The 25,937-nt window shown below is 44.9% G+C and overlaps 1 protein-coding gene across 1 annotated transcript; it reads left to right on the top strand.

Annotated features, from left to right (window-relative positions):
- The first annotated feature begins 1,114 nt into the window (after positions 1-1,114).
- On the top strand, positions 1,115-25,937 carry stox1 (storkhead box 1). Its single transcript, XM_056292010.1, has 4 exons — positions 1,115-1,583; positions 20,902-21,054; positions 21,223-23,965; positions 25,336-25,937. The coding sequence occupies exons 1-4, from the start codon at positions 1,256-1,258 to the stop codon at positions 25,487-25,489; spliced, it is 3,378 nt and encodes a 1,125-aa protein (XP_056147985.1). The 5' UTR covers positions 1,115-1,255; the 3' UTR covers positions 25,490-25,937.

The raw sequence follows: 25,937 nt of genomic DNA, 5'->3' as shown, positions 1-25,937 counted from the left end.
ACCCTGAATAGCAACCAAGTGTTTTACAAGGCATCCATGTCACTGAGTGAATTCCAGACCCCCTCCTTAAATGCTTCAGAAGATTGAACAGATTGTTTGTATTGCACGCTGCTATAATGATAAAATATATTCTGACTCATATGTATTTTATAGAGTCGACTGAATGACAGACACGTTAGCATTCCAATTCCTTTCATATGACACCACAAACAAACAAACAAACAAACAAACAAACAAACAGACAGACAGACAAACAAACAAACAAACATATCAGTACCAAAATGCAGATGGTTCTCGTCTTGGGAAAAAAAAAAGTTTGAAAGTAAGACTCTTAGAATTAGCCATGACTTAAATACTGAGTTTAGCTTTCGTGCTCATGCTAGCAGTCCTACCCTAACTTTAAGTGAATAAATGCATTACAGTGGCACCTGTTTGGCAACACCCCTCCGTGAAAGCCGACAGAGCCTCTCTCTCCGGGCGGCCGAGGAGCCCTGTGGCGCGCCATTTTGCATCCCTCAGAATATGTGGTATGCCACATGACCGTGGCGTTGCGGGAACGCACGTATATTCGCTTAAGTGGCCCTTATTGCTTTTCCATCTCAAGTGAGGAAATGAAAAATGGCAACATGCACATCAAGTGGTTGATTTTTTTTTTACTATTGCTACAATATCAACACGAATTTACCACAAGCGTTTTTCCAGTTCCCATTCGTCTGTTTCGTAATCCGTGCTTCTTTGTTTGTAAACCGTGTTGATAATCTAAAAGTAAAAGACACTCTGAGAATTGTAAAAAAAAATGCTTCCCACATGTTCGTAGTGTCGTGTTTTGTTTTGGTTATCTATCTATCTATCTATCTATCTATCTATCTATCTATCTATCTATCTATCTATCTATCTATCTATCTATCTATCTATCTATCTATCTATCTATCTATCTATCTATCTATCTATCTATCTATCTAATTTGTTGTTTATTTATTTATTTATGGCTGACATGGGAGACATTGTTTTGGGGATGGCCTACATATTCTTTGAGGGATGCAGAATTTGGCAACACAGCCCTCCTCCTCCTCTCTGCCATCGTCACCGGTTACCTTGGGAGTCAAGAGAAACCACTCAGACCCCCTCCGCTCCTCCGCCGGGTGGCTGACAGTCAAGACAGTCGGACACTGTGGGAATGTGTGGCGAAGACTAAATTTCACTTGTTTTCCCCAGACAGAGAGGTTTGCATGACAGATATTACCCGGAGGTAGCGATGTCTCAGCAGCAGCGGCTCGTCCAGCTCTCCGCCGCCTCGCTCGTCCTGGTCTTCGGGAGGGACGGGGACCGCGTCCGCGGCGAGAGACCTGACGCCGACGCCGCGGCAAGTGGCCGGGAGATTTTTGCCGACTTCAAAGAGCGAAACCTCCGCAGCTTCTGGAATAAGCGACTCGTCAAAGCGGTGGCCGAGGTTCACTTCCAAGGGTGGCTGGAGAACTCGGTTCTTTTTGTCCAAGGCAACGTGAACCACTTGGAGGTGTTGCGCGAGGCATGGATGCGCAGGGCTCTGAGGTCACCTAAGGGGTTTGTCATCAGGGCAGTGGGTATGTAACACGAGACCCCCCAGTTAATGGGCAGTGTCTGTAAGTCTGCATGGTTTTAAATTAGGGTTGACATAAATAACGTGAACTGTGTACAGAAGTTGTATGTATGGGGCATTCACAAGAGCTTTTACTTAGGCTGCTTTCAATCCCATGCAGAGAAGTGTATGAGAGTGGTAGGCTACAATAAACCTGGAAAGCATGACATCAGGGCTGACAGTGGATTTAAGCTTCGCCTTTTGGGTAACCTGCACTAACTCCCCGGTTCTTCTTTCTCTCCGACTTAAGGTTTGCAAAATTGGACACCGGTGCGTTTTCTTCTGTCGTCACCCAAACTAGATGCTTGTGTGTGATGTCAAACACGTGTGACATATTTTGCGTCACATTCTGTTATGCAAAGAGACGTCATCATACTACAAAGTGATTCTTTCTGGATCGTCATCTTACTCCCTTTACATTATGGCTCCTCGGCTGGCTGCGGTAGGCCTGGTGCAGCGAGCTGACACTGGCCAGAAATAAGATACGAGTTGAAATTCTTCATAGTGGCCGCCCATCCCAAGGTTGTTGCTAGTGTTTGTTACAGTCAAAACGTTTGATTGAGTGGCTCCTTGACAACGAGCCTGGGAAATGAAAGTCAGTTTGGCTGGCTTCCCTCCAAACATCGCCTGGTGGCCAATCAGGCTCTCCACAATTGGTGACATATGATGTGTTGTTTGCTAGAGTTGGTTTACAAACCTTGGTACGCCATGTAATTGCTCCAAATGGTCCTGTCCTTCTAAATTCTCTCTCCGCCTTTCTCTTGCTGTCTAAACTTTCTTTCTGTCTTTACAAACCCCCCCTCTGTCTTAGATGAAGGCTTCATATTTGGACCTAGGATAGCGCTGTAGGGAAACAATAGAATGAAAGCTTTCTATCGCATCCTATCGTATGATCTCATGGGCTGTCGATGCTTGGCAAAACCAGCTGTTTGACAAAATGACAGGCTCGTGTGTATTGCAGCCGTAATAACAGTTTTTAAAGTGATACAACGGGGCCACTCACATTTTTTGCCCACTTAGAAGAAAGACAATAAACAGCAAGCCGGGGTAAATATTGGTGTGGCAAGCGTTAAAATCACACCACGCTTCTCCCATAAACTATAATGTTTCATTAAAAGACACCCAACTACCCTACTCCTTAAAATGCATGACGAGATAGTCAAATCGTATGATGCAACAGTGTTGGATAGTGTCTGTGCATCTTAACACATATTAGCACACACGTGCGCTGGTTCATTTTTGTCATTGCTGATTCATACGTTCTCTTGGCTGCACACTTAAGTTCTGAGTTACTACTGTCTGGTGCAACTGTTTGTTGCTTGATCTTTCTTTAAATCTATTCATCCCTCTCAGTGTGCGTGTTATTTGGCCTGGCTGCATGCCTCGCCACTGTCTACCTGTTGACTTGCCGTCCGTCTGCCAGCCCCACTAGATTGAGCGGTGCACGGAGAAGAAACGTGCCACAGAGGAATGTGAGGGAGAGGAAAAGACCACACAGGGGGAGATGTGGGAGGGGGCGAAGTGAGGGGAGGTGGAGACTGACATGCCATCCTGCTGTGAGACAGTATGTTTCTGGCCCTAAGCTACGTCTCAGCACAAATGCTCACCCGCACACAGACAAAAAACTATACGGGGCAAAGGAGAGGGTTAACCCATTACAGCATCGGCACAAATGTATGCACACATATGCACTCACACACATGCGTGCATGCACACACACACACACACACACACACACACACACACACACACACACACACACACACACACAACACATCAATGCACAGACTGGTAGTGGAGTTAAAGGCTGACTCATTACACACATTCTCTTGCAGGGCAAACGTGTGCACACTCAAAACGAGGATTAGTTAAGCAAACGCATCTGTGGTCAAGTCACTTCCTCTCCCAACCTATCGAATTTGTCTCTGCGCTCTACGGCGATTTGTATGGAAATGAGTCCCGCTGTGTTGTCAGCTTGTTTTATCGCCTTCTCCCTGAGAGTCGGCCGGTCGGCAGTGAATCACCGCTCAACTGCCTGCTGACCAAAGTCGCCCGTTAATACTTCTGGATTAATGTGCCTGTAAGTCATGGCCAGTGAAGGACTGTGGAAGTCGAGCCCACCGCTGGATCTCAGGCACGGACAAAAAGACCTTGACATTGTCCTGATATGAATGAGCCGCCCGGGAAAATGGAGATGTTATGAGTTACGGTCCCGTCTTGAGTTTAGAGTGGGCCGGTTTCCTTCCATAGGTCGGGCTGAGGTTGGAAGGCAACTCTCCCGCTTTAAAAAATGTTTTGTGTAAAAGGATATACAGTGGGGGATTTTTGCTAAAAGTACCCAGGTGTGGTTTGTGTTTGCTCATATGGAGAGAGAGAGAGAGCGACAGAGAAGGAGAACGACAAGGAGAGAGGTGGTAAAACAAAAGGTGAGGGCTAATAGAGTGGGTTATGGTGATTCATCATGGTGAATCCTCATTCTTCCTGTCTGGTTATCTGCGCTAATGGGCTGAGCGAAGACAGAGCGCTCTGTGGGCCTGCCAGCCGCCTCTGGGCCCGATATGAGGAGGAGGGTGGAGAGGAGGAGGAGGAGGAGGCATGCGGGTGGTGGGGGTTGACGGAGGAAGGGGATTGTGGCGAGGTTAGGGGAGAGGCAAACAGAGACAGGGGCAAGGAGTCAGAATGAACAGGCTTCGTTGTTATCCTTGTGGGAATGGACCCTGCCGGCACTTGGGTTGACCTCTCCGCTCGATGTCACGGATGTCTTTCGGGTGTTTTTCATTCTTGTTCCCTCATTCCCGTTGTCCTGAATAATCAAATATCCTCACCTCTCTCTCTCTCTCTCTCTCGCTCGCTGTCTCTCTCTCTCTCGCAGTTATTTAACACAATAAGAGGTTATTTACACACAGAGGAGTAGTAGTGGGTTGAGCAAGCGCCATTGTCACTAGGGCTGGGCAATAACACAATACTACCATTTATCATCTTTCAAAGAAAGCGGGATGAAATTCAGATGTTACATCGTGATACACAGTTTTGCTGTCGAAATTAATGATAAGGATCTACTACCTAAAATTTCTCAAAAACGAGGACTGAAATATTTGAAAACTAGTTTTGCTTTTATATTATACTTTACATAAGCAAACAGTTCAAACGTGATGAAGCGCAGTTAAATTCTTAAACACGCTGTTTTTGCCTATGTACGCAGATATTGCGATATCCATATTGTGTAAAATTCCCTATAGTTATTGTGATGATATTTTCCATATCGACCAGCACTAATTGGAGCCGAGATCGGCGACAATGCCTCATCATCCCTCCTTTAGAAGAGGCTTAATAGATCTTCTCATTGAAGGGCTATCCAGGTAGTTGTTCTGCCCTCCTGCTGAAACACCAGAAGCTTCACCCATACAGACCCTCAGCCAGTCCTGCATAATTAAAGGCTGGTATCGTTTCTGTTGGCGGCTGAGCAGGCAGGGACCCGCGAACTAAAACATTTATACCAAGTCAGCTGATGGAGTAATGAGGTGTCCTGTATCCTCGTACAATCCACCTCCGTCCTCCCGACCTGCCGTATCTATATATGGGCTGGGTATAGTTTTGAACGTGGACATGAATGACCTCCCCTCGGATGGGCCTCTTGCTTTCTCCATGTAAACTCTCCTCCGGCCAGTGTAAGGCCCGCTTTATTCTGGAGCAATTAATGCACCTCTGTGTCGCACATTTTAAACCAAGTTTCCTCTTTGAATAGCATGTTTCATTTAACTCACCATACCATAAGGTCGCGAGGCATTCCTGAAATGCTTCATTTACTCTTGAGATCATTTCCTGAGCTTGGGCGCAGAGAGCCTTTCATTTGCCCTTTGCTTTTTGCTTAAAAGTGTCATATTTTTACACTAGGGTGTCTCCTTTCATGAGGGTGTTTTGTCAGAGTCTCAAAGCGCTCTGCTAATGGTCATAACTCTTCCAGATGTTAGGTTATTAGCCATGGCACCCCCTCACCGAGTCCTACTGGGGTTAAATGGCCCACCCTGTCCTGACTAAGCACAAAAGGTCAAAGGTTGCAACCTCTTTGCTAACAAGCCCCCTTGGGGTCACTAAGCTTCAGAGGGTTTTTTTGGCAAGGCAAGCAAGAGCAGCCAGCCTTAATCCTGCTGCTCTCCAGGTGTTTTCCCTCACAGGCTGGCATATTCTTTACTAGTATACAGATCCACGGAGCAGCATCAGCGTTATAGGTGGGCCTTGGAGGTCCAGACCCATCCAATAAGGTCTTGGGCCTTTGGGGTCCAGACCCGTCCAATAAGGTCTTGGGCCTTGGGGGTCCAGGCCCGTCTAATAAGGTCTTGGGCCTTGGGTATACAGGCCCGTCCAATAAGGTCACTGTGCCCCCTCAGCTGAATTCTCTCCCTTTTTTTGTTGTGGAAATTTTCCCCCTTTTTCTCCCCAACTGTATCTGGCCAATTACTCCACTTTCCCGCACCATCCCGGTCACTGCTCCACCCCCTCTGCCGAGCCGGGAGGGCTGCAGACTACCACCTGCCTCCTCCGATACATGCGGAGTCAGTCGCCAGCCGCTTCTTTTCACCTGACAGGGAGTTTTGCCAGGGGGATGTAGCGCGTGGGAGGATCACGCTATTCCCTCCAGCTCCCCCTCTCCCCCGAACAGGTGCCCCAACCAACCAGAAGAGGTGCTAGTGCAGCGACCAGGACACATACCCACATCCAGCTTCCCACCCGCAGATACGGCCAATGTTGTCTGTAGGGACGCCCGACCAAGCCGGAGGTAACACGGGGATTCGAACCAGCAATCCCCGTGTTGGTAGGCAATGGAATAGACTGCTTCGCTACCCAGACGCCCTTCTCCCTGACAAGAAAATAAAACTGAAGTACTTTTACAGCTATAAGTAAAATTAAGTCACGTGATTTGTTAATGGAAGACTTAACACTGTAATAAATGCAAAATAAGGCACAAAACAGTTTGCATTTAGGAAACCATTTCTTAGCCAATTAAAAACAACCAACATATCCGCATTGTATGACCAGCCAATCAGGTTGAGCTTATTGTTACATAGAGATGTTAGGTGGGTGGCACTAATGTGGACATTTTCTTGGTGGTAAACAAAGCTCAAATTTAGTGAGCTGTTCTAGTGGTAAGTTCATAAATGCACTTATGCATGTTGGGAACCCGCCCCCCGCTTTGCACACCATACTATCTAAAAGTGATGTTGTTTGCACCTTTGTAATTGTAGCTACGTTTCTGGATGAGCGTGCATATGGTGGTATCATTATGCATACCGGTCCTTGATGTGGCCTAAAGGATGTTGTCTATCCTTTAATTTGTTGCATAACCTGTGAAGGTGGTGGTTCAATGTATAGGTTTATTCGTTATTAGAATTGCTTCTTGCAGTACTGTATTAAATGCCAAATATGTATGTACGCCTCTCTGTCACCGTTCATTTCTTCCATGAAACGTAGTGATGTTGATTATACACTTAACAAAGGCTATGTGAGGTGAACAAAATGCCCCCGTCAAAGCTGTTTGTTCCTTATGATCTGGCGCCGACCCTGCCACTGAATAAGCCCCTTGCACAGGAAACTGAGAGAGGAGCCCTGGCTCTTTGCTAAAAAGCACACACCTAGTCATATTAAGTCACTTACCTGCTCATCTGAAGAGGAGAGAGGCTGTAATTATGGTCAGAGATTGTTTAATGAGGTGAAGCACTGTGTTTTTACAAGCCCTGTTTGTCTGGGCACTGCTTTGCTCTTCTTAGTGCTGCTGCATAGTTCTCAGATGCAGCCGCTGCCTCACAGTGATGTAGGATGAAGATATTGCCCTCCGTCTACCTGGGCACTCGTTTTACAATATTAAAGTGCTATGCAAAATATACACTGTGGTCCATCAAAGTCAAAGCTACTAAGAACTGCTTGGTCCAAGGTTTTTACTTCTCACAGAAACCCTGCAGGAATGTTTTTGAGAAAAATATACAGCTAATCTGCCAGTTCTCAGCAGGGTGTTGACTCTCTGTCTGTCTGTCTGCCTGCTTGCCCGCCTGCCTGTCTGCGTGCCTGCCTGCCTGCTTGTCCGCTTGTCTCTTTATCTGTCTGTCTGTCCCTTTGTCTCTCTACCCATCTGTCTGTCTGTCTGTCTCTTTGTCTCTCTACCTGTCTGTCTGTCTATTGGCCTGTCTGTCTGTCTGTTTGTCTGTCTGTCTATCTGCCTGTCTGTCAAGTCAAGTCAATTTTATTTGTATAGCCCAATCTGTCTGTCTGTCTATCTGCCTGCCTGCCTGTCTGTCTGTCTGTGTCCATCTGTCTATCTATCTGCCTGTCTCTCTACCTATCTGTCTCTCTATCTGCCTGTCTGTCTCTCTACCTGTCTGTCTAACTGTCTGCCTGTGTCTGTCTGTCTATACCTGTCTGTCTGTCTGTCTGTCTGTCTGTCTGACTGACCTCATAACAGATTACTGGACCAGACTCCGTATTTGATTCACCCTAAATAAACAGGGGACCAAATGAGAATTCTGTTGTAATGTTAAATAAATAAAAATCGTGCTCACTGGATTTTTGAGATACATTTGTGGTTTATCTGCAGGAGAAGGAAACTACGAAACAGCACATACATTTGTATTTACTCACAAATCTGTTGTCTTGTGATAAGACCTTGATATAGAGTGATCAAGCCTTAGATCTTAGTGCTTAAACTGGAGTCTTAATCCTCATTTTGCATGTAAATGTCAGTGGGCCAAGTGTAAGCCTGGTAATTGTTGTGCCTTTCGTGCTCTTTCCTGGTCATTGTATGCTGCTAACAGATTAGTTATTGTTAGGCAGAGATATGAAGAAACTTTGCCCTCTATTCTCTAACATGACCTTTCACACTGCTTGTGTGTGTGTGTCCTGTGTTTGTGTGTGTGTGTCCTGTGTTTGTGTGTGTGTGTGTGTCCTGTGTTTGTGTGAATGTGCGTGTGTGCACACAATCCCTCTCAGCACATGATTTGTTTCCCCACATCCCTTCCCAATGAGCAGGAAGTTCATGTCCAATGTAAATCAGACCAACCGGTCCATTCAGTGACCCTCGTACTGAGCTCACCCATAGCAGGGGATTGATGCCAAAGAGAAGATATGCAGGGGTCCCCCCGCTTATACACCCTGTCAGCATCAACTCGAAATTTACTCCTGGGATTTAGATATATATTCACTTTCCGTCTAGTTGTGGGAGTTGAGACGGGGGGGGGGGGCAATATAACATTATATGTGGTATCGCTATTACTCTCCATCTTTCTGACAGGATGTTTTCATTACTCGTCCTGGCGCTGATAATAGCAGTGATATGCCGGTTCAGTAATAACACTGTGCCGTGTTATTGCATTACGAGAAAGAAAAGTAACCTCTCTTGCCATGGACGGAGCAGCGCGCCAACCTCAGTTGTTATAAGACATCAGAAAGCTGTGAATCATAAGACGGACACGGATGGGAGCTCTATACGAGGGGCTGGGAAAACAAACACAGGAATCTAGTGGAGCTGGAGCTGGGTGAAACAGGAGGAAATGGGTTTCATCTGTGCCCAATGACTGCCATCATTCTTGATTAAGGGGTGTGGAGCTGCTGAAAAGCATGCACTCTCTCTGGGATTGTGTGTGTGTGTGTGTGTGTGTGTGTGTGTGTGTGTGTGTGTGTGTGTGTGTGTGTGTGTGTGTGTGTGTGTGTGTGTGTGTGTGTGTGTGTGTGTGTGTGTGTTTTTGCTGGTGGGGTATCACCGGGGTAAAGCCACTTGGATATAGTGTGCATAAAAACACCTGGAACTTCTAAACTTTATCAAGAAAGGAAGCTTATGAAACCAAAACCTCCTGCCTTCCCCATGGCTGACAATAAATATAAGAACAAATGGCTTAACCACTGAATAATTTCTTCCAACCCTATGGACCCCATATCGACAAAAGATAGCACTGTAAGAAAAGCTTAAAAAAATTTTTTTTATTAATATCTTTTACATTTGTAGTTGTATACTGCAAATGTAAAAGACTCTAATAAAGTAAACTAGAATTATGAAATTTTGCTTTGTAGCTTAATCCTGCCTTGTAGTTCCTGCACCGACACAGCGATGCTGGCACCACATTGGTAGTATTGAGATCATGTTACACAGACGACTGACATAGAAAATACTGGCCTGTCCTCCTCTAGTTTATCATCATCATCAGTCTTCTTTCCAACACCTGGTCAGCTGTGTTTCCTATTCCCCATAAGCACGATAACAGTTTAGAGTGGGGTTATTTTATCCTTACCCAGCCATCTGAACCAGATCTCTGTATAAAACGCCCTGCCTGGGACCTGGATAGCAGGGTTATTTACCTTAGGCTCTCAGTCATTCTGTCCTCGGCCGTGTGAACATTACAAGTGACCAAATCAAACATGTTGTGATCGAACTCAGCTGTTGTTAATATTTTTTAAGTATTTTAGCTGTCGCTTGCCATCCCACTGGTGTCGACTTCTGAAGTGTATGTTTGGCACACTGTAGACAACAACGCACTGCAAACAAGTTAGTAGCCTGGCTGCAGTATGAGCCTTTTCTTGCACAGTTCCTCCTCTTGCTTTGGTGGTGACATGCAACAGTCCCCCACAATAAAGGTTTCTGTGGCGATGTAAGTAAACACAAAGCCTGCCAGTGTATCTACTCACAGTTTGCCTGTAGTACACAATCCCTGATTAATGCCATAACAAAAGTCACACATGGACGTTTTAAAACGCCCCCTCCCCCCTAAAATGTTATTAGCATCCTTTCTGTGCTTTTTTCCTTCCCCCCTGATTTGAGGAGGGGTTTGTTTCTTTTTTGGTTTTTTTTTGCTGCACTGTTATTTCAAATTTATTGTTAAAATGTCAAATTCAAATCCCGCAAACTTCAGCAAAATGAACTGGAGCATAACCCATTCAGCCCCTGAAATAAATGCCCTTTTATTAATCCAGGTCCTGAGTTGGCACAGTTGCGTGACTTTGCCCACAAACCCATTTCCTCAACCTACGATTACAATGAGAGCAGTGAGTGAAACATTTCTCTTAATGTTTAAACACACATTCCCTGAAATAGTGATTTTTCAGATTAGATATTTATCGTATGTTTCCAACACGGAGCAGACACTAGTTTTAGTGCAGCAAATCAATAAAGACGTTACATAGTCAGGCCGTTTGTTATCTCCGCCATGTGGTTGTGCGCGTGCACGTGTGTGTGTGTGTGTGTGTGTGTGTGTGTGTGTGTCTGTCTGTCTGTCTGTCTGTCTGTCTGTCGGCGGCTAATCTTGCAAACTACTGGACCTATCAGCCTAAAAAAGGGTTGCGCACAGTTACGCGTGTATGATGAAGAACCTCTCATGCCCCCCCCCCTCTTCTCCCCAGTTGTACTTGACCTACTCTTCACATCCGGCTTCCCACCCGCAGACATGGCAGTTGTATGTCGCCGCTCCCTCTCCTCAATCCTCATTCACTCTCTAGCTCGCTTGCCCGAGCTGAGTCAACCGTGCGCATGCGCAACTCACATCTACGGCTGCGTCAGATCGGGCAGTGATTGCGTCAAAACCAAAATTTTATGTATTTCGGGTATGAGTCTTGAAAGTAAACGAGAAGTTGATCCTATTTCGCAAGCCAGCAAATCCGTCACTGCTGATCTCAGCACAGGAGAAGTGGTGTAACCAAAAATAATTCACCTTATTCACCTTGCTGCCATGTTTGTTTAACTGACATCATGAGGAGGATTAGATGGGAAGTGTCATAGACTCCAATGTTAAATCTCTGCTATAAAAATACAATTTAAATAGTAGGATTAATCACAGTCACAGCTGGAGATCACCCCAGTAGCTACAATAATACAGTTTCCATGGCTGAGCTATGTTTTCTTACCGTTGTTTTATGAATGAAAGTCAATCAGCGGAGCAACCAGCCGCCTTCATTCATCTTATATCATGAAAACCACGACGATTAAACACATGACGTCCTTTAATAAGGGCTTTGAAATTATGATGGCCTGATCTCTGTTATTTCATGTCAGGCTTGGTCGCTTTTGTCAAAGGGTCCGCCTAGGAGCTGCACATCCCCAGACTGACGGGCGAAACGTTTATATGGCAGCGTGTCTGTGTTCCCTCAACCCTATTTCATTGCCTAAACTTAACCCAACCTACCTTAACCGGACTTAACCTCAACCTCTTCTGACCCTAACTGATAGCTAACCTACAGGGCTGAGGAAACATAGGGCTGACCCCGTTTTTACTAGATAGATTTCTTTTTTTTAGTTAACGCTCCATATTAAAAAATTTTTTTCCATATTCCTTGTTCAACCGACTTGAGCGCTGCACAAAAGTCTTATACTGGCAAGAAAAAAATTTTTCTGTCCATGTGTGCGTGTATTTCTCTTCTCCCAGTAGGCGAAAAAAGGGTTTGTTGCCAAGTTGGAACACCAGAGAAGAGGAGATACGTATGCCTGGCAGAGATCTGCACTCTACTGAGTGCACTCCTCTAGTTTAAAATGTAATTGACAGCACACCCCCCCCCAAAAAAAAGGTTTTTATCGAAAAAATTTTATGTAATGGTAGTACTGCTAGATGAAAGCAACTTAAGTCCAAGTGATTTGTAAGGGAAGGAAAAGAAGGCAGGACATATCTGAGTTTTGTCGGCCAGTTTTGTTAGATGGTTCTCGGTTCGGCTGTTGGGACTAATGGTCTAGGACTGTGATTACTCTGTGAAGGGACCTTTTCAAATGGTTTATTGGGCCATTTTACTGCAGGGTCCACATCTGTGGGTTCTACGGTAGTCAAAGAAGCAGGTTTAAAGACCTTTGAAAGTGTGACACACACACACCCACACAAGTGCACGTAGACAAATACATACATACACATACACACACACGCACAAAGGGGAGGTGCTGTTAGTTATGGAGGCCTGCGAGTCCAAAAAATGAGAGGACCAAGACAAAACAGTAGTGGAACTAGGAAGGGTGTGGTGACATTTACTGCAGACATCTCTCCCATTCATGAGACCAATGTAACACTGTGTGAATGAGTGACATTGTCTCAACGGAGATTTAACAAAGATATTTTTACTTATAGCCTGCAGATTCACTGGTGCATGTCCTTGACAAGGTTTCGGTCACAGCGAAAGACAGAAGGGTTATTTTGCATTTAGAGAAGGCCACAAGTTCATGTTGAATGCCATGCAGTGTGTCCTTAATGAGGGAGAGAGAAGATTAGCTTGTTTGTTCATTGGAGCCTAAAAGATTAGAGAGATGAGGGGGATGTGATAAGGATTTGTATGTGTGTGTGCGCATGCATCCAAGTGTTTTTGCAAGCATGTCTTTGTATGTATGTGAGTGTGCTGTACATGTGCATGCAGGTCTGTGTGTGTGTGTGTGTGTGTGTGTGTGTGTGTGTGTGTGTGTGTGTGTGTGTGTGTGTGTGTGTGTGTGTGTGTGTGTGCGCACAAAGGCGTATGTGTGTGAGTGAGTGGTTGTGTGTATTTGCTTTCAGAGCAGTCACAGCAAAGGATTGTAGGAACAAACCTGATGTTTCAATTAGATCTTACCTGTGATAACATGGAGGTGGGGGTTCAAGGACTAGATTCTATCACACTTAATGTCCTATATTCCTGAATGTGATGGACTGAATGTGTGCTCAGTATCCCCAAAAATCCTAAAGTGAACCTCCATGATAAAGTCAAGATGTGACCGTGCCACTCATACCAAATATCTCACTAAGCACTTTCTTCTATACTTTTCCTTTTCCTATTATTCGTCTCTCTCTGTGCTCTTTTAGCAATCTGATTCGCAAGGCGAAGTTTGGCTTTGATTATCGACATACAGCCACAGTGATGAAAAGGAGCATTCTCAGTCCCGAGGTAACAGAGGGCCCAACACCTTTTCAACACAAATCTAGCTGTTTTGCATCAACTTTTGCAGATGGGAGTAACAATATGTCAGTCTAACACTCAGCAAGTGTATACTGGATGTTTCCGTCATCTTACGTGGTCTATCTTGTAATTTGGATGATTTGAGAATTATGCTTATTCTTCATTTGAACGATACATAAATCACCTTTTTAAAGAGCATGAGATAAAATGTCCATCAAAGGTACTGTGAAATGGAATACCAACATAAGAATATTGCTCAGCTGTGTGCGCATGTGGCTGTATGTCGATAATCAAAGCCAAACTTCGCCTTGCAAATCAGATTGCTAAAAGAGCACAGAGAGAAGGGTTCACTGAGTTTGCTTTTACCAAGGTCAGTTTTGCAGGATGACAGAAACATCCAATCATCTCTTGCTGAGTGTTAGACTGACATATTGTTACTCCCATCTGCAAAAGTTGATGCAAAACAGCTAGATTTGTGTTGAAAAGGTGTTGGGCCCTCTGTTACCTCGGGACTGAGAATGCCCCTTTTCATCACTTCATCACAGTCAGATTGCTACACTCTATACTCCATACAATAACTGGCAGAGGCTTGTATTGTTTTCCCCGAATAGATTACTTACAGATTGCTTTGCTGTTGGATTGAAACGATAAATCGGGACGGATGCAGCCTACTGAGGCTTGCTCACAAAGCAACCATGGCAGTGTCCATGTGGCATTGATCAATCTGAGGAGCCAAGAAGATCTCTGTGGGGATAACAGAGAGGATCTGCCTGTCAATCTTCTCCAGAATGTAAGACGTATGATTCTTGTCATTTTTCCCCCCCATTTTAATCATAAGCATCTGGTGACAAGTTTATGGCTCTAGATGGAGGAGCCAGCAGCTACAGTCTAAAGTGAGCTAAAAAAATAAAAATTCACAGGTTTACCCACTATGTAGACTACCAACTCCACATCTTGGTGATGTGATGAATGACTTGACATAAAGACTCCCTGTAGTATATTTTTTAGATGGGAGGGTTCAACCCCTCAAAATATGTTTGTTAGTGAGTGTGTCTACAAGTACATGTTGTTGCAAGAGACAAAAGATTTTGCTTTTTTTTAAAATTAACATTATAATCCTCATTGCTAAGAAAAACACATTTTCACTGTTCCCCCATCACTATTCTCTGTTAGGCTCTTTTTTGCACGCTATTACTTGGTATAGCCCATGCAGTTTCATTTGAGGTAGGATTTCACAGCAACGCCATCGACAGGTTCAAGCAAGACAGCACATGTGCTCTATTACCTTTAACATGCCCAAACAAATCAGTATTTTGGTTGTTGTTTTTTTAAGTGTTTCTGACGTGTCAGCTCACTTTTCCAGGTTGTTGGTTGGCTATAAAACATGATAAAGACGAGCTAACTTTAGCTCTGCAGAACCGGTATAACCTACTTTACAGTGTTGAAGTTAATCGTCCAATCAGGATGTTATGTGGCATGTAACGTTAGTTACTCAGTTGAAAATGTGCAGTCAATACTAGGCCTACTTCCAATGGCACACCTAATACAAGGCCTACTTCCAATGATACACCACGCGTCATCGTTGCATGCAGAACCTTCTCTGCCAGACTCGCCTCATCTGCTGATTGACTTTCTGTTTGTCCTTTCCCTCCCTCAACCCCGTGACAGAAGGTTTTGTTGCCATGGTGCCCGGCAGGGTATTCATGCAGTGTATGACAAAGGGTGTAATGTCCGTGGCCTGGTCTTGGATTACAGGAACACAGAGTTCGTTCCCCCTGGAGAGAAGACGGTTACCACAGCGAACCTTCTTCACGGTCACGCCTCCCATTGCCAGTACAATAAACTCTAATCCCCTGCCCAGCCCATGCTTTTTACTGCACCGACTTCTTTCTACCCTACCTGGGTTTGCTCGTCAGTAAACTTGTTTTAAAAATGTCTCTATCCACTGCCGGACACCTGTGTTGTTGGCCTCACTTGTCCCTCATCTGTTCTCACTTCACAACGTTGGTGCTGCTAACACAGACCTGCAGTAAAAAGCGTATCGAGAATATGAGTGACCAGAGGTCTCAGACAGGATGTCCTGCTCAGAACCAGGACATTGACCTTTCACATTGTAGGAGGTAGAGGATGTAGCCTCCAAAGCTGTATTCTATTCAAAGAGGTCCGGAATGTCTTCTCTTAGAGACATTCCAGGTTCTTGGCAATGACTACGTTGGTATTGTTTTTTTTCTTTTCTTTATCTCTTCCCCTTCTCCAACTTGGATCATGTGCTTGTGGTCCTTTTTTGTGTGTTGCATTGACAATAGTCAGGGGTGGTTGCTATGCAGTAAGCCTGGCAGACGTTCCTATAGGAAGTTTCACAACAATGGACAGCAAAGGCAAGAGCAGTAATTCACCACTATTGAAACATCCACTTTGGGGTTTAAAAAGTCAGATTAGCCTCTTCTGTCAGGGCTGGGGATGGCAGATGTTTTCTACAATCGCTCCCTGTGTCAGAAGATGGGGTATACAAAGGAAGACCCCTGTCTGTGAACCTCGGAAGGGGCTTTTACTGCGCGCGCGCGTGAGACAGAGACGCTCGTTGAAACGAGACTGTGCTGTGTGTGAGGTCATTGCGCATCGCTATTCTACTTGGTAGTTGAAGTTCATTGGGCGATTACAAATCATTTCCCCAGCTGCGTAGACTCCATACATGCAACAACAACTCCCACAATTCCTAGAGAACGGTTGACTCGGATCGGGTAGCGACGGCCTCTGCGCCGCTCCCTCGGCGAGGCGAGCTAGCTAGTGTAAACTATTAATAAGACACATTAGTCCCTAGCTAACGGGTCTGACCCTTTAGCCGAGCGGTTAGTGATGTCGCCTTGTGGTGCAGTACACTCGTATCGAATCCCGCACCGGGCAAGAAATTAACCGGTTACACTGGTGGCAGCGGTGGGATTCGGAAGTGTGCAGATCCTCAGAAGTCTCTTCGGAGCGCGGGAAGAACAAGCGCGAGGGCGCGCTTCCGAGGAGGGTGACGACTGTAAACTACTAATAAGACACGTTAGTCCCTGGCTAACGGGTCTGACCCTTTAGTCGAGCGGTTAGCGATGTCGCCTTGTGGTGCAGTACACGCCGTATCGAATCCCGCACCGGGCAAGAAAATTACCGGTTACGCTAGCTAGCCAGCTAGATGACGGAAGAAAACGAAGCGGTGTTATCAAGCGCTCTGTCCCGCAGTAACACGCTGAACCAAAACCCCGAACGAGCACGCGAGGAAGAGACGGAAGAGAAACATCGCCAAATGACACTGAGGGCGAGAGAAAAGGGGAAATTTGTGGATTTTAACAAAAATATATGTATGATGATATGAATTTACTGAGATTTGCACTGCTCATTTGAAGCGTAATATTGTGTTTTGTATACAGCCGCGCCCCTGCAATTTACCGTTATGGGCAAATAAACATGAGGTTTGTATTTTATGTGCCCTGCATGCAATATTTATGTCCTCTGCCGGTCACATACCAGTTTAGGTGATGAACTGCACAACTTGTGGTTGTTTTTAGAGATGGTAACACGTTTTATACTTGTGCTAAAACTTTGTGGCCTGCGCTACAAAACTGTCAACCCCTGTAGCGCCAGTGCTATGTACAGCCGCCCCCCCAACTTCCTGAAGTGAGGTTTTTGCAGTCTAAACAACTTGACTAAGGATATTCCTCAATTTAGATGTGTTCACCTCAAAGACCAAACCTTTTTTTTAAACCAAAATAAAGCAAATGTTTAAAAAAAACTTGGCTATTTTTAGTTTAAAAAAAGCTGATTTATATATTCATACACAACAGTGGACATAGGGTTATAGTGGTATGGTCATGTATTGTTGAATTTAAATGGGTGGATTTCTTGTTCATAAAATGTAATTAGCAGACGCGCGTGTGCGCGCATAGGTGCGTGTGTATGGGTGCTTGTGCCCGTGCTGTTTCATGTTTTACCTTGGCAGCTATTTGATTAGTGGTTTATTTTCTCTGCCTTGGACCTAAGTGGTTCAAGTGTGAGGGTTGTAAATGTTTACTTTATAGGGAGTGTGAGCCTGGTTGTGTTTTTACAGAAAGCCCTGGGGTTGATGGGAGAATCACTCATACTGTCACATATGCCCCATGGTCTGAAAACTGCTTTCACACATTTGTACACAAAGCATTGTTTTGTTTTGTTTTGTTTTGATGTCATGGTCCATGAAAAAAATAAATAGTTTTACCCCAGATTGTTTCATTAATTTTGTTTGATTTTACTGACATTGTTATAGAAATGCACACATGCCTGGTGGATAATGACCTGCACTAACTCTCATAATGCTTGTGGTCATAATAAATAGAGCTTCTAGGTTGGACGAAAAATGTTTTTACATTCATATGTGAGTAGAGAACAGGATTTGATTTATGTTTTGTCCTTGAGGATGCTGAATGCTGTCAGCCTTTTGTGATTTAACAACTCAACAGGCTATTAGATTTGGGTTAAGTCGAGTTTTTTTGTATAGCCCAAATTCACAAGATAGTCCCGCAGGGCTTTACAATCACTACAAACAGCATATGACATCTTAGGGTAATAGTTGGGGTTGGGATAGGCAAAATTCAGAAGGTGAAATATGTTGAGCAAACACATCTTCTTTTAGGTCAGCGTGTTCACCCGTATCTTATCTCACCCACTATCTCTGCCTCTACACCCTGTGCATAATGAGGTGTAGCTGATTAACTAAAACCAATTTTCTAGTCCTGTGAGTAAGGTCGTGTTCCTACCATTGTGTCTACAGTTGTTGTTTGAGTCAGTTGAAACATCTAAAGAAGAGGCCAGGCAGTTGGTCTATGTTAATCATTCATGTGGATTGGAGACTAACTTGATTTGATAGGAATCACCCCAATACAGCCATCACGGATACTATGTTGGCACAGTCACAGAAAGTTGAATCAGTTCATCTGGATACGTTTATTGACTGATAAGTTTCATCACTCATCTAAATGACCTCTTGAGTCTAAACTGACTGCAGGCACCCCCCACCCCTTATTAACAATACAGTTGCATGACGACCAAAACCAACGATCAGTTTCATATGCAAATATGCGTGCCATTAACTAGAGTTATAATGGCCCTGTGTACTATTCACAGAATGTTGAATCAGTTCATCTGGACACAACGTTTATTGACAGATAGGTTTCATCACTCATCTAAGTGACCTCTTCAGTCTAAATGTCTTGATGCATGCTCAATAATCCAGATAAGAAAATCAAATTAGGCTTAGGTTGAATCAGGAATCAGGTACAATTTATTTGTCCTTTCATCTTATGTACTACGTACACAAAAGAAATTAAATTCCGCTTCCCCCAGCCCACAGCAGTGCAACACAAAGGACAAAACACATAAAACCCTCCAAAAACAACACCACCAATTTTTTTTTTTTACAAAAACAGGGGAGAACGAAGCAAAACAAAAAAACAAAAACACAAACAGCCAACAATACAGTCCACGTGGGCTAGCAGTTAGCTTAGCCTTCCCCGCTTCCGAGTCATGTCAGACCGCCCTCGGTGTTTCCTCTTCGGGCCCACAGGACGCAGCAGACCAAGCCCTCTCAGCCGATCCAGCGCCAGCTCTCCTAGCCAAGCGAAATCGACGATCAAAATAAAAACGTCACACGATGACACAAACCTAGATGCAGACGTGAACAAAGACTGCATAATTGGGTAAACGCGAGTATAGTATATCTGTCGCAATCGTACAATGCTGTGATGCAAACATTTCCAAATCCTCGGTGAATAGTACACATGGCCATCGAAACTAGTTAATTTTGAATATGAAACCGATCGTTGGTTTCGATCGTTATGCAACTGTATTGTTTATAAGGGTGGGGATACCTGCAGTCAGTTTAGACTGAAGAGGTCACTTAGTTGAGTGATGAAACGTTTCCGTCAGTAAACGTTGTATCCAGGTGAACTGATTCAACTTTATTTGATTTTCTTACCTGGATTATTGAGCATGCATAAAAAAGATATGTCGGCACAGGTACTGCAAATGTCAGTATTTTAACCAATATATAACCTTAAAAGAAACACAATCTGATACTAGCAGTTAGGGGGGTATTTCTCATGTTCCCTACATAATGCCCCTCACAGTTATGCTTCTGTCTTTGGCCAACCATTTGGCATCCCGCTGCCAAGAGTTTGGCTAAATGAAATTGGGGATACACAATGATATGAGAAAGAGCAACACATTTATTGCCTTTCTGTTGTCTAACCATTTGGGAAATTTGTCAAATTTATGATGGTAAGTCATCTTAATATACAAGTATTAGTATTTCTAAATTGAATATAGCCTATGTTCACCACATATCCATAAGTGCCCTTTTCTCTGGCCAAGACAACAAGCTGGCAAAATAAGTAGCTATGCAGAATGTGATTGGCTTATCACTCAGTGAGGTAATCCACTGTTTCAAAGTCCACATACAGTTTTGACAGATAGCTGTAGGGTAGTAGAACAGTGAAAATGTCGCTGCTATCTTTCCCTGCAACTATAAGAAGACACACACACACACACACACACACACACACACACACACACACACACACACACACACACACACCATCGCCTTTTTACTCGGTATGAAAAAGAACATTAAAGCTAGCCCATAAAAATCTGTTTGCCCAAGGGAGCTAAATCACTGTAGTCTGCTTCTTTTTGATTGATTGATTTATACGAGGGACCCAGTTCCAATCACTTCTCTTTTGTGCTGAGATGAAACACCTCCAAAATGTCTGGTGTATTTAAAAAGGGATTTGTTTCAGGGACTTCTGTCTGAGGGGCTCCCAGAATTTGTGAGTGTGTCACTGGAATGCTGTCAACCCCTGGAGTCTGGTGGGTTGTGAGAATTTTGATGTAGAGAGTGTTTGTGTGTGGAATGAGCGCCATGCTGTTTTTTCAAGGACAAAATGTCTTTGAGAATCTCTGTCTTTCTCTCTCTCTCTTTCTTTCTTTCTGTTTTGCTCGTTTTACTCTCGCTCCCTGGCTTCCTGTGGCATGTTAGTGTAAGGGCACTTCTTAGACTACTAGAGCCTTATGATTTTTTTGGAGGGGGGGGGGATACCTGATCTGCCCGGCGGGCAGACTTGTGGTCATTTCTGTGGGAGTAATGGAATTCTGTGGTCTGTCCCAGTATAGAAGGAATTTCAAATGCAGTCAGGAATGGTTCGCATAAATAGACCACCCCAGTCATGTTTTAGAAGGTGGCTAAAAGTGAAATGTGAACTTCAGTTCATATGAATGTTTGTGCTGGCAGGACAAGTCAGCGAGTGGCCTCTCTTACCCAGGTGTGTTTGTGTGTACTATAGCAGGTCCACCTGTTGAACACCCACTAATGTGTGGTGTTTGTGTTTGTGTTTCAGGTGATCTGTCCCCGGTTCAGATGTCACCTGTTCCCCAGTCTCAGTTCATCCCCTTGGCTGAGGTACTGTGTTGTGTCATCTCAGATATGAACTCTTCCAACATCACTGTCAACCAGGAAGCACTCATTAACCACATGAGCAAAGCCCATCCAGGTAACGTTTGCAACATTTCTCATCTGTGCAGAACAAAAGTAAGCACCTGTAGGTAGACTGTTACATAACCAATAGTATTAAGTTGTGCTATTCTTATTTTGATCTTTAAGCAGATACACCCATTTCTATCACCCTTTCTTGTCTTAATCATCTTTTTCTTATCTCCAGGGATGACAATACCCACCCAGGACATCCTGTACAATGCCCTAGGTGCTCTGATCAAGGAGCGCAAGATTTACCACACAGGAGAGGGGTACTTCATTGTCACGCCGCAGACCTACTTCATCACTAACAGCATGGTCCGAGAGAAGAGCTGGTGGGCATCGGGTTCAGGGGACGAACCTCCCTCACCTCCTCCCATCACCTACCTGCTGAGCAATGAGGCCTGCATAGAGAGTGCTCAGACTCCCTCGGTGGCCCACTGCAAGTCTTGCAGCTGCTTCACACCTCCTCAAACATCCTCGAACATCACCACTGCTACTGTAACAGCCACTGTCCCTCCTTCCACAGTCCAAGACCAGCATTCTGTCTCAGTATCCATAAGCGAATGCACAGGCAAGAGCTTGAAGTGGCCCCGACCATCAGATCACAAACCCACAGTGCAGCATCAGTCCACATCCACAGCGGTGGACTGCCAGGCCAGCGAGGCCAGCAAAACCACAACCACCACGAATGCCACCAGCCGCAAGGACAAAGACAGCAAACCGGGAAGGAAATTTGGCCTCAGCCTGTTCCGTAGAAATGGAGGAAAAAAAGAGAAGCCAAAGAAGGAGTATGCCTCATTTTCAGGCCAATTCCCTCCAGAGGAATGGCCCGTACGAGATGAGGATGACCTGAATAACTTACCACGTGATCTAGAACATGCCATCATTAAACGCATTAACCCTGAACTCACTGTAGACAACCTAACACGCCACACAGTCCTTATGAAGAAGCTGGAGGAGAGAGGGGAGAAAGTAATGGATAGGGTGCTGGACAGGGGTCTGGAAAGAGGAGACAGGGGAGTAGACAAGGGAATATCAACCGAGATCCTGACTTTCTCCAAACCTAGGCACCACCATTCCACCAGGGTGGGGAGGAGGCCTGCAGCCAAGGCCTCACGCAGCAAGCGAAGGGCCCACTCTTCCAGGGAGAAGCAGAGAGACAGGGAGAAGGAGAGGGACAGGGTTACAAATAAGGTCTCCAAATGTGGGGATCTCTACCCTGAGGCAGAAGACCTGGTCCCCTCTCGACTCAGGCCAGAGATCCCTGTGGATGAGCCAGAGCGCCCAGAGGAGGCTGGAGATGGCAGAGGAGCTGCAGATGGGAAGTGTCTCTACAAAAAGCGCATTGACAACCCTTTCCATTGTCCACCATTCAAGGACCCTGCCCAGACTATTACAGCCTCATCCAACAGGGAGCATAGGAGGCGAGAAGTAAAGGAGTGCAAAGCTTTAGGGGCAGGAAGGAGGGAGCGAGGAGGGAACCGCTCCAAATCATGGGATCCACATCGGACCAAAGCGGTCACTGTAGGTGGGGAGCATACGGGGAAATCCTGCACAGCTGAGGACAGGTATGACTGTATCCATGATAGGGGCTTTACAGCTGACCAGTTTCTCCGACCAGACACAAAGCACAGCCGAGAACTGCCATCAGACTACAGCTCAGCCTACCCGCAAAGCAGCACTTTGAGGATAGATGACAAGGTCAGATATCAGAGGGAGGGAAAGAGCGTGGACAGCTGGGAGAGAGAGAGAAACCACAGGCAAGAGGAGGCACTGTGTAGAGGTGTAACAAACTACAAACAACAAATAGGCCAGACTCCAGAGGAAAGCCTTGCCAAAAGCCAACCATACTCTGACACTGGTGTCAGCCTGCCTACCCACCTTACTGATCCAGTCACAAATCTCTCATATGACTCAGCCCTGGCCTGGCCTAAGCCCTCTCTGCAGCGCAAGCACTCCCTCAGACATACTGAAACACAAAGAGCTGACACCGGCATGCCTGGTCTGCTATCTTCACACCTGCAGGCGAGTAGTTCTGCACAGAGTCAAGGACAGCAGGGGATAGGATCGAATGTAGATGGGAGAGAGCAAAGAAATGTGGGCCAGAGTGACAGACAGAAAGTGACAACTGACAGCATCTTGTCAATGACAGACGCCGATGGCTTCATCGAAGATGATGACAGGCTCTACGAGAAAGCAGATGAAGAAGACGAGGATGCCTGCAGCTCCTTGTATCTGAATGAAGAGGAGCTCGTAGACACTACAATAGCCTACCAAACAGGCCTAGCTCATTACCATGACCCCCAGCTGCTTAACCATGTCCATGACAACAATTTACAATCCCACGAATGCAACAATCACTATCATAATTTGCAGCCTCACCGCACACAAGCCCACTCCACTATCAAAGATGACTGGGACAGCACTTACAAAGAAAGCATTACTGTAGCAACCCAGAAAGAAGTGTCTGTTAGCCCCGCCAGACTTGGTGAGACCGGTTGGAGACACCACCATTGCCATCAGCATAATAGATTGCCAGAGGTCCAAACCGAGGTCAGCCCCAGACGAGGAACATCGTTCCATGGGGAAAAACCAAAGGAGGCTAGCTTCAACTCGGAGTGCCTGGACCCCTCTGAGGCTGCAGACAGCAGCATCTTTGACTACTGCCAGACTAGTGAAGTGGAATCAGATGCAGAGACCCTCCGTAAGTCTGTCGACGAGGGAGATGGTGAATCCATCCTATGGGGGTGTGAGGTAGAGGATGTGGCGATGGAAAGATTTGGGACTAGTGGGGATAGGGGAGTCCCTCAGAGCCATGGAGCCAGTCCGAGCATGCCCAGTGAAGCCAGAAGAGGAGAGAGTGGAGAGACAACGGAAATGGGAGAAAGCCAGAGTATCACAGGAGACAGTGGTATAGACTCCCCGAGGTGAGCAACTCTTTCTTTTTTTTCTTTTTCTTTTTTTAGTGTTAACATAAAAATGTTAGCTTTTTAAAAAAGTGGTTCAGAATTTTTAAGTCCATACCTATTTCATAGTCACTGCTCATGTAGTAGATTATTTCATTTTCAGTCATCCCTCCTTTCCTTCGTACTGGACACGTAAATCAAGCTGGCCATCTAGAGTTTAATGCAATTAATGGGGGACAAATCCACAATCCCCGTTCAGTGCAAAAAAAAAAAACAAACAAAAAAAACACTCCACAGTCAAGCCAAAACTAATATGATGCCACAGCAGTCTATCATGGCAAAATTTATGTTTTTTTTAAAAACAGCCACTTACAGGTGTTTCCTACCATGCAACTTCCTGCAACATGGCCTACAAGTGATTGTTTACCTGCAGGAGTCACTTCATTGCTGCACAGCAAAGCAAACACTAAGAGGAAATTTAGAAATAAAAAACAGCTGTAAATTTGGAAAATTACCACTCAGATTTGCTATTATAAACTGCTGTAGCATCACATTAGTTTTGGCTGAACCATATGGAGTGCTTTTTTACATGAGGATTTACAGGAGGATTGTGGATTTGTCCACCATCAACTGAATTGAACTTTAGATGGCAAGCTAGAGCTGCGTGTCCAGTATGAGGAAAAGGATTAATGACAGCGAAAATGAAAACTACCTATGTACTACATGAGTGGTGAGCATAAAATAAGGAGACTTGAAAAATTCACAACTATTTCTTTAATATACATCTGTCGAGACTTGTTTAATTGATCAACATTTAAGCACAGTGAACTGAGGATTTTGCAAAGGGAAAATCAAACTCCAGGAAAAGACTCAACTTATCCTCGTGCGCAGATGCACATGACATTGCATGTCAGTTTTGTGCTCGTCCTCACATCATGGGCTCGTGCCTTATCACTGCAGCTATAGGCCAGCCCACTGAGTCATGAGATGGACTTTATAACAATACGCTGCAGAGGCTTAATAAGCACCATACAGAGGTTAGTTAACCCATGGGTTAGACGTCTGTCATTGATCCCATGCCAGATTCTGAGTTTTTCCTCTTAATGTAAACGGCGATAAAGCTGAATAAACACCTTGCAGCCAATTACAGCATTCAGTATTTGGACAGAAGGGAGTGATCAGGGTAATGAGTATAATTACTCTGCAGCACTAATTTTCCCCATATTATGATAAAAGACGAAGAACAGTTTTTTTGTTGTTTTTTTTTGTTGCCCTGAACTCGTTTTCCCTGTTACATTGGTGGATAGATGAAGTGGGCCAGGGTCTCATCTTGTTTGAAAAGGCAATTTTACAAAATGCACCAACCGCTTGTCCTCCTTGTCTCGCTCCAGGACTCGTGTCAGTCTGGCCTCCAACAACACTGTGATTCTGGAGGGTCTGAAGAGGAGGGGTTTCTTACAGAACTTGGAGAAACTGCATTCCAAGAGTAGTGCCATAAGACCACAGAGCTCACTGCTACAGCTCACCCCCGTCATGAACGTATAGTGGGCCCTTGAGTCCCTCCTGCAGAAGCATTGCATCAGAGTCCACACGTTTCCTGACGCAACTCAAAACAAGCGGCCAAAAAAAACATGTTACAACCTCCAATCCTGACTTGACTCCTTTTAATGAACTGGGTCGTAAAACATATCCAGCGGGGGATGTGCTGTACTTGGGTGCTTATGTCTAGACCTGTTGTACTTGAGGTCTGTGTACAGATGTGTAATTTTTCTTTTTTGTACATAGGTTTTGAGGTGACATATTTGATGATATATCCATTCACGGACCACACAGCCGTGGTTTATTGACGGCTAGTGTTGTGGAGCCGGGAAGAGAGTGACATAGAGTAAAGACTTCACTTTACATTTCACATTAACGAGATTCTTCCCAACCTTGTTTTCTTCTTCTTCTTCTTTACCTGTTCTCATGTAGCAATTTGCCATAAATAAACATG

This window comes from Lampris incognitus, chromosome 13 (genome assembly GCF_029633865.1).
Source record: "Lampris incognitus isolate fLamInc1 chromosome 13, fLamInc1.hap2, whole genome shotgun sequence".
Taxonomy (NCBI): Eukaryota; Metazoa; Chordata; class Actinopteri; order Lampriformes; family Lampridae; genus Lampris; species Lampris incognitus.
The sequence above is the reverse complement of the archived record's forward strand: the minus strand, read 5'-3'. Positions and strand labels throughout refer to the sequence as shown.

Excerpts from the sequence above, each read along its gene's own strand:
- stox1 (XM_056292010.1), top strand. The coding sequence starts at position 1,256 with ATGTCTCAGCAGCAGCGGCTCGTCCAGCTCTCCGCCGCCTCGCTCGTC. Across the intron at positions 21,055-21,222 it reads CATGAGCAAAGCCCATCCAG|GGATGACAATACCCACCCAG; the intron begins GTAACGTTTGCA and ends TCTTATCTCCAG. Across the intron at positions 23,966-25,335 it reads AGTGGTATAGACTCCCCGAG|GACTCGTGTCAGTCTGGCCT; the intron begins GTGAGCAACTCT and ends GTCTCGCTCCAG.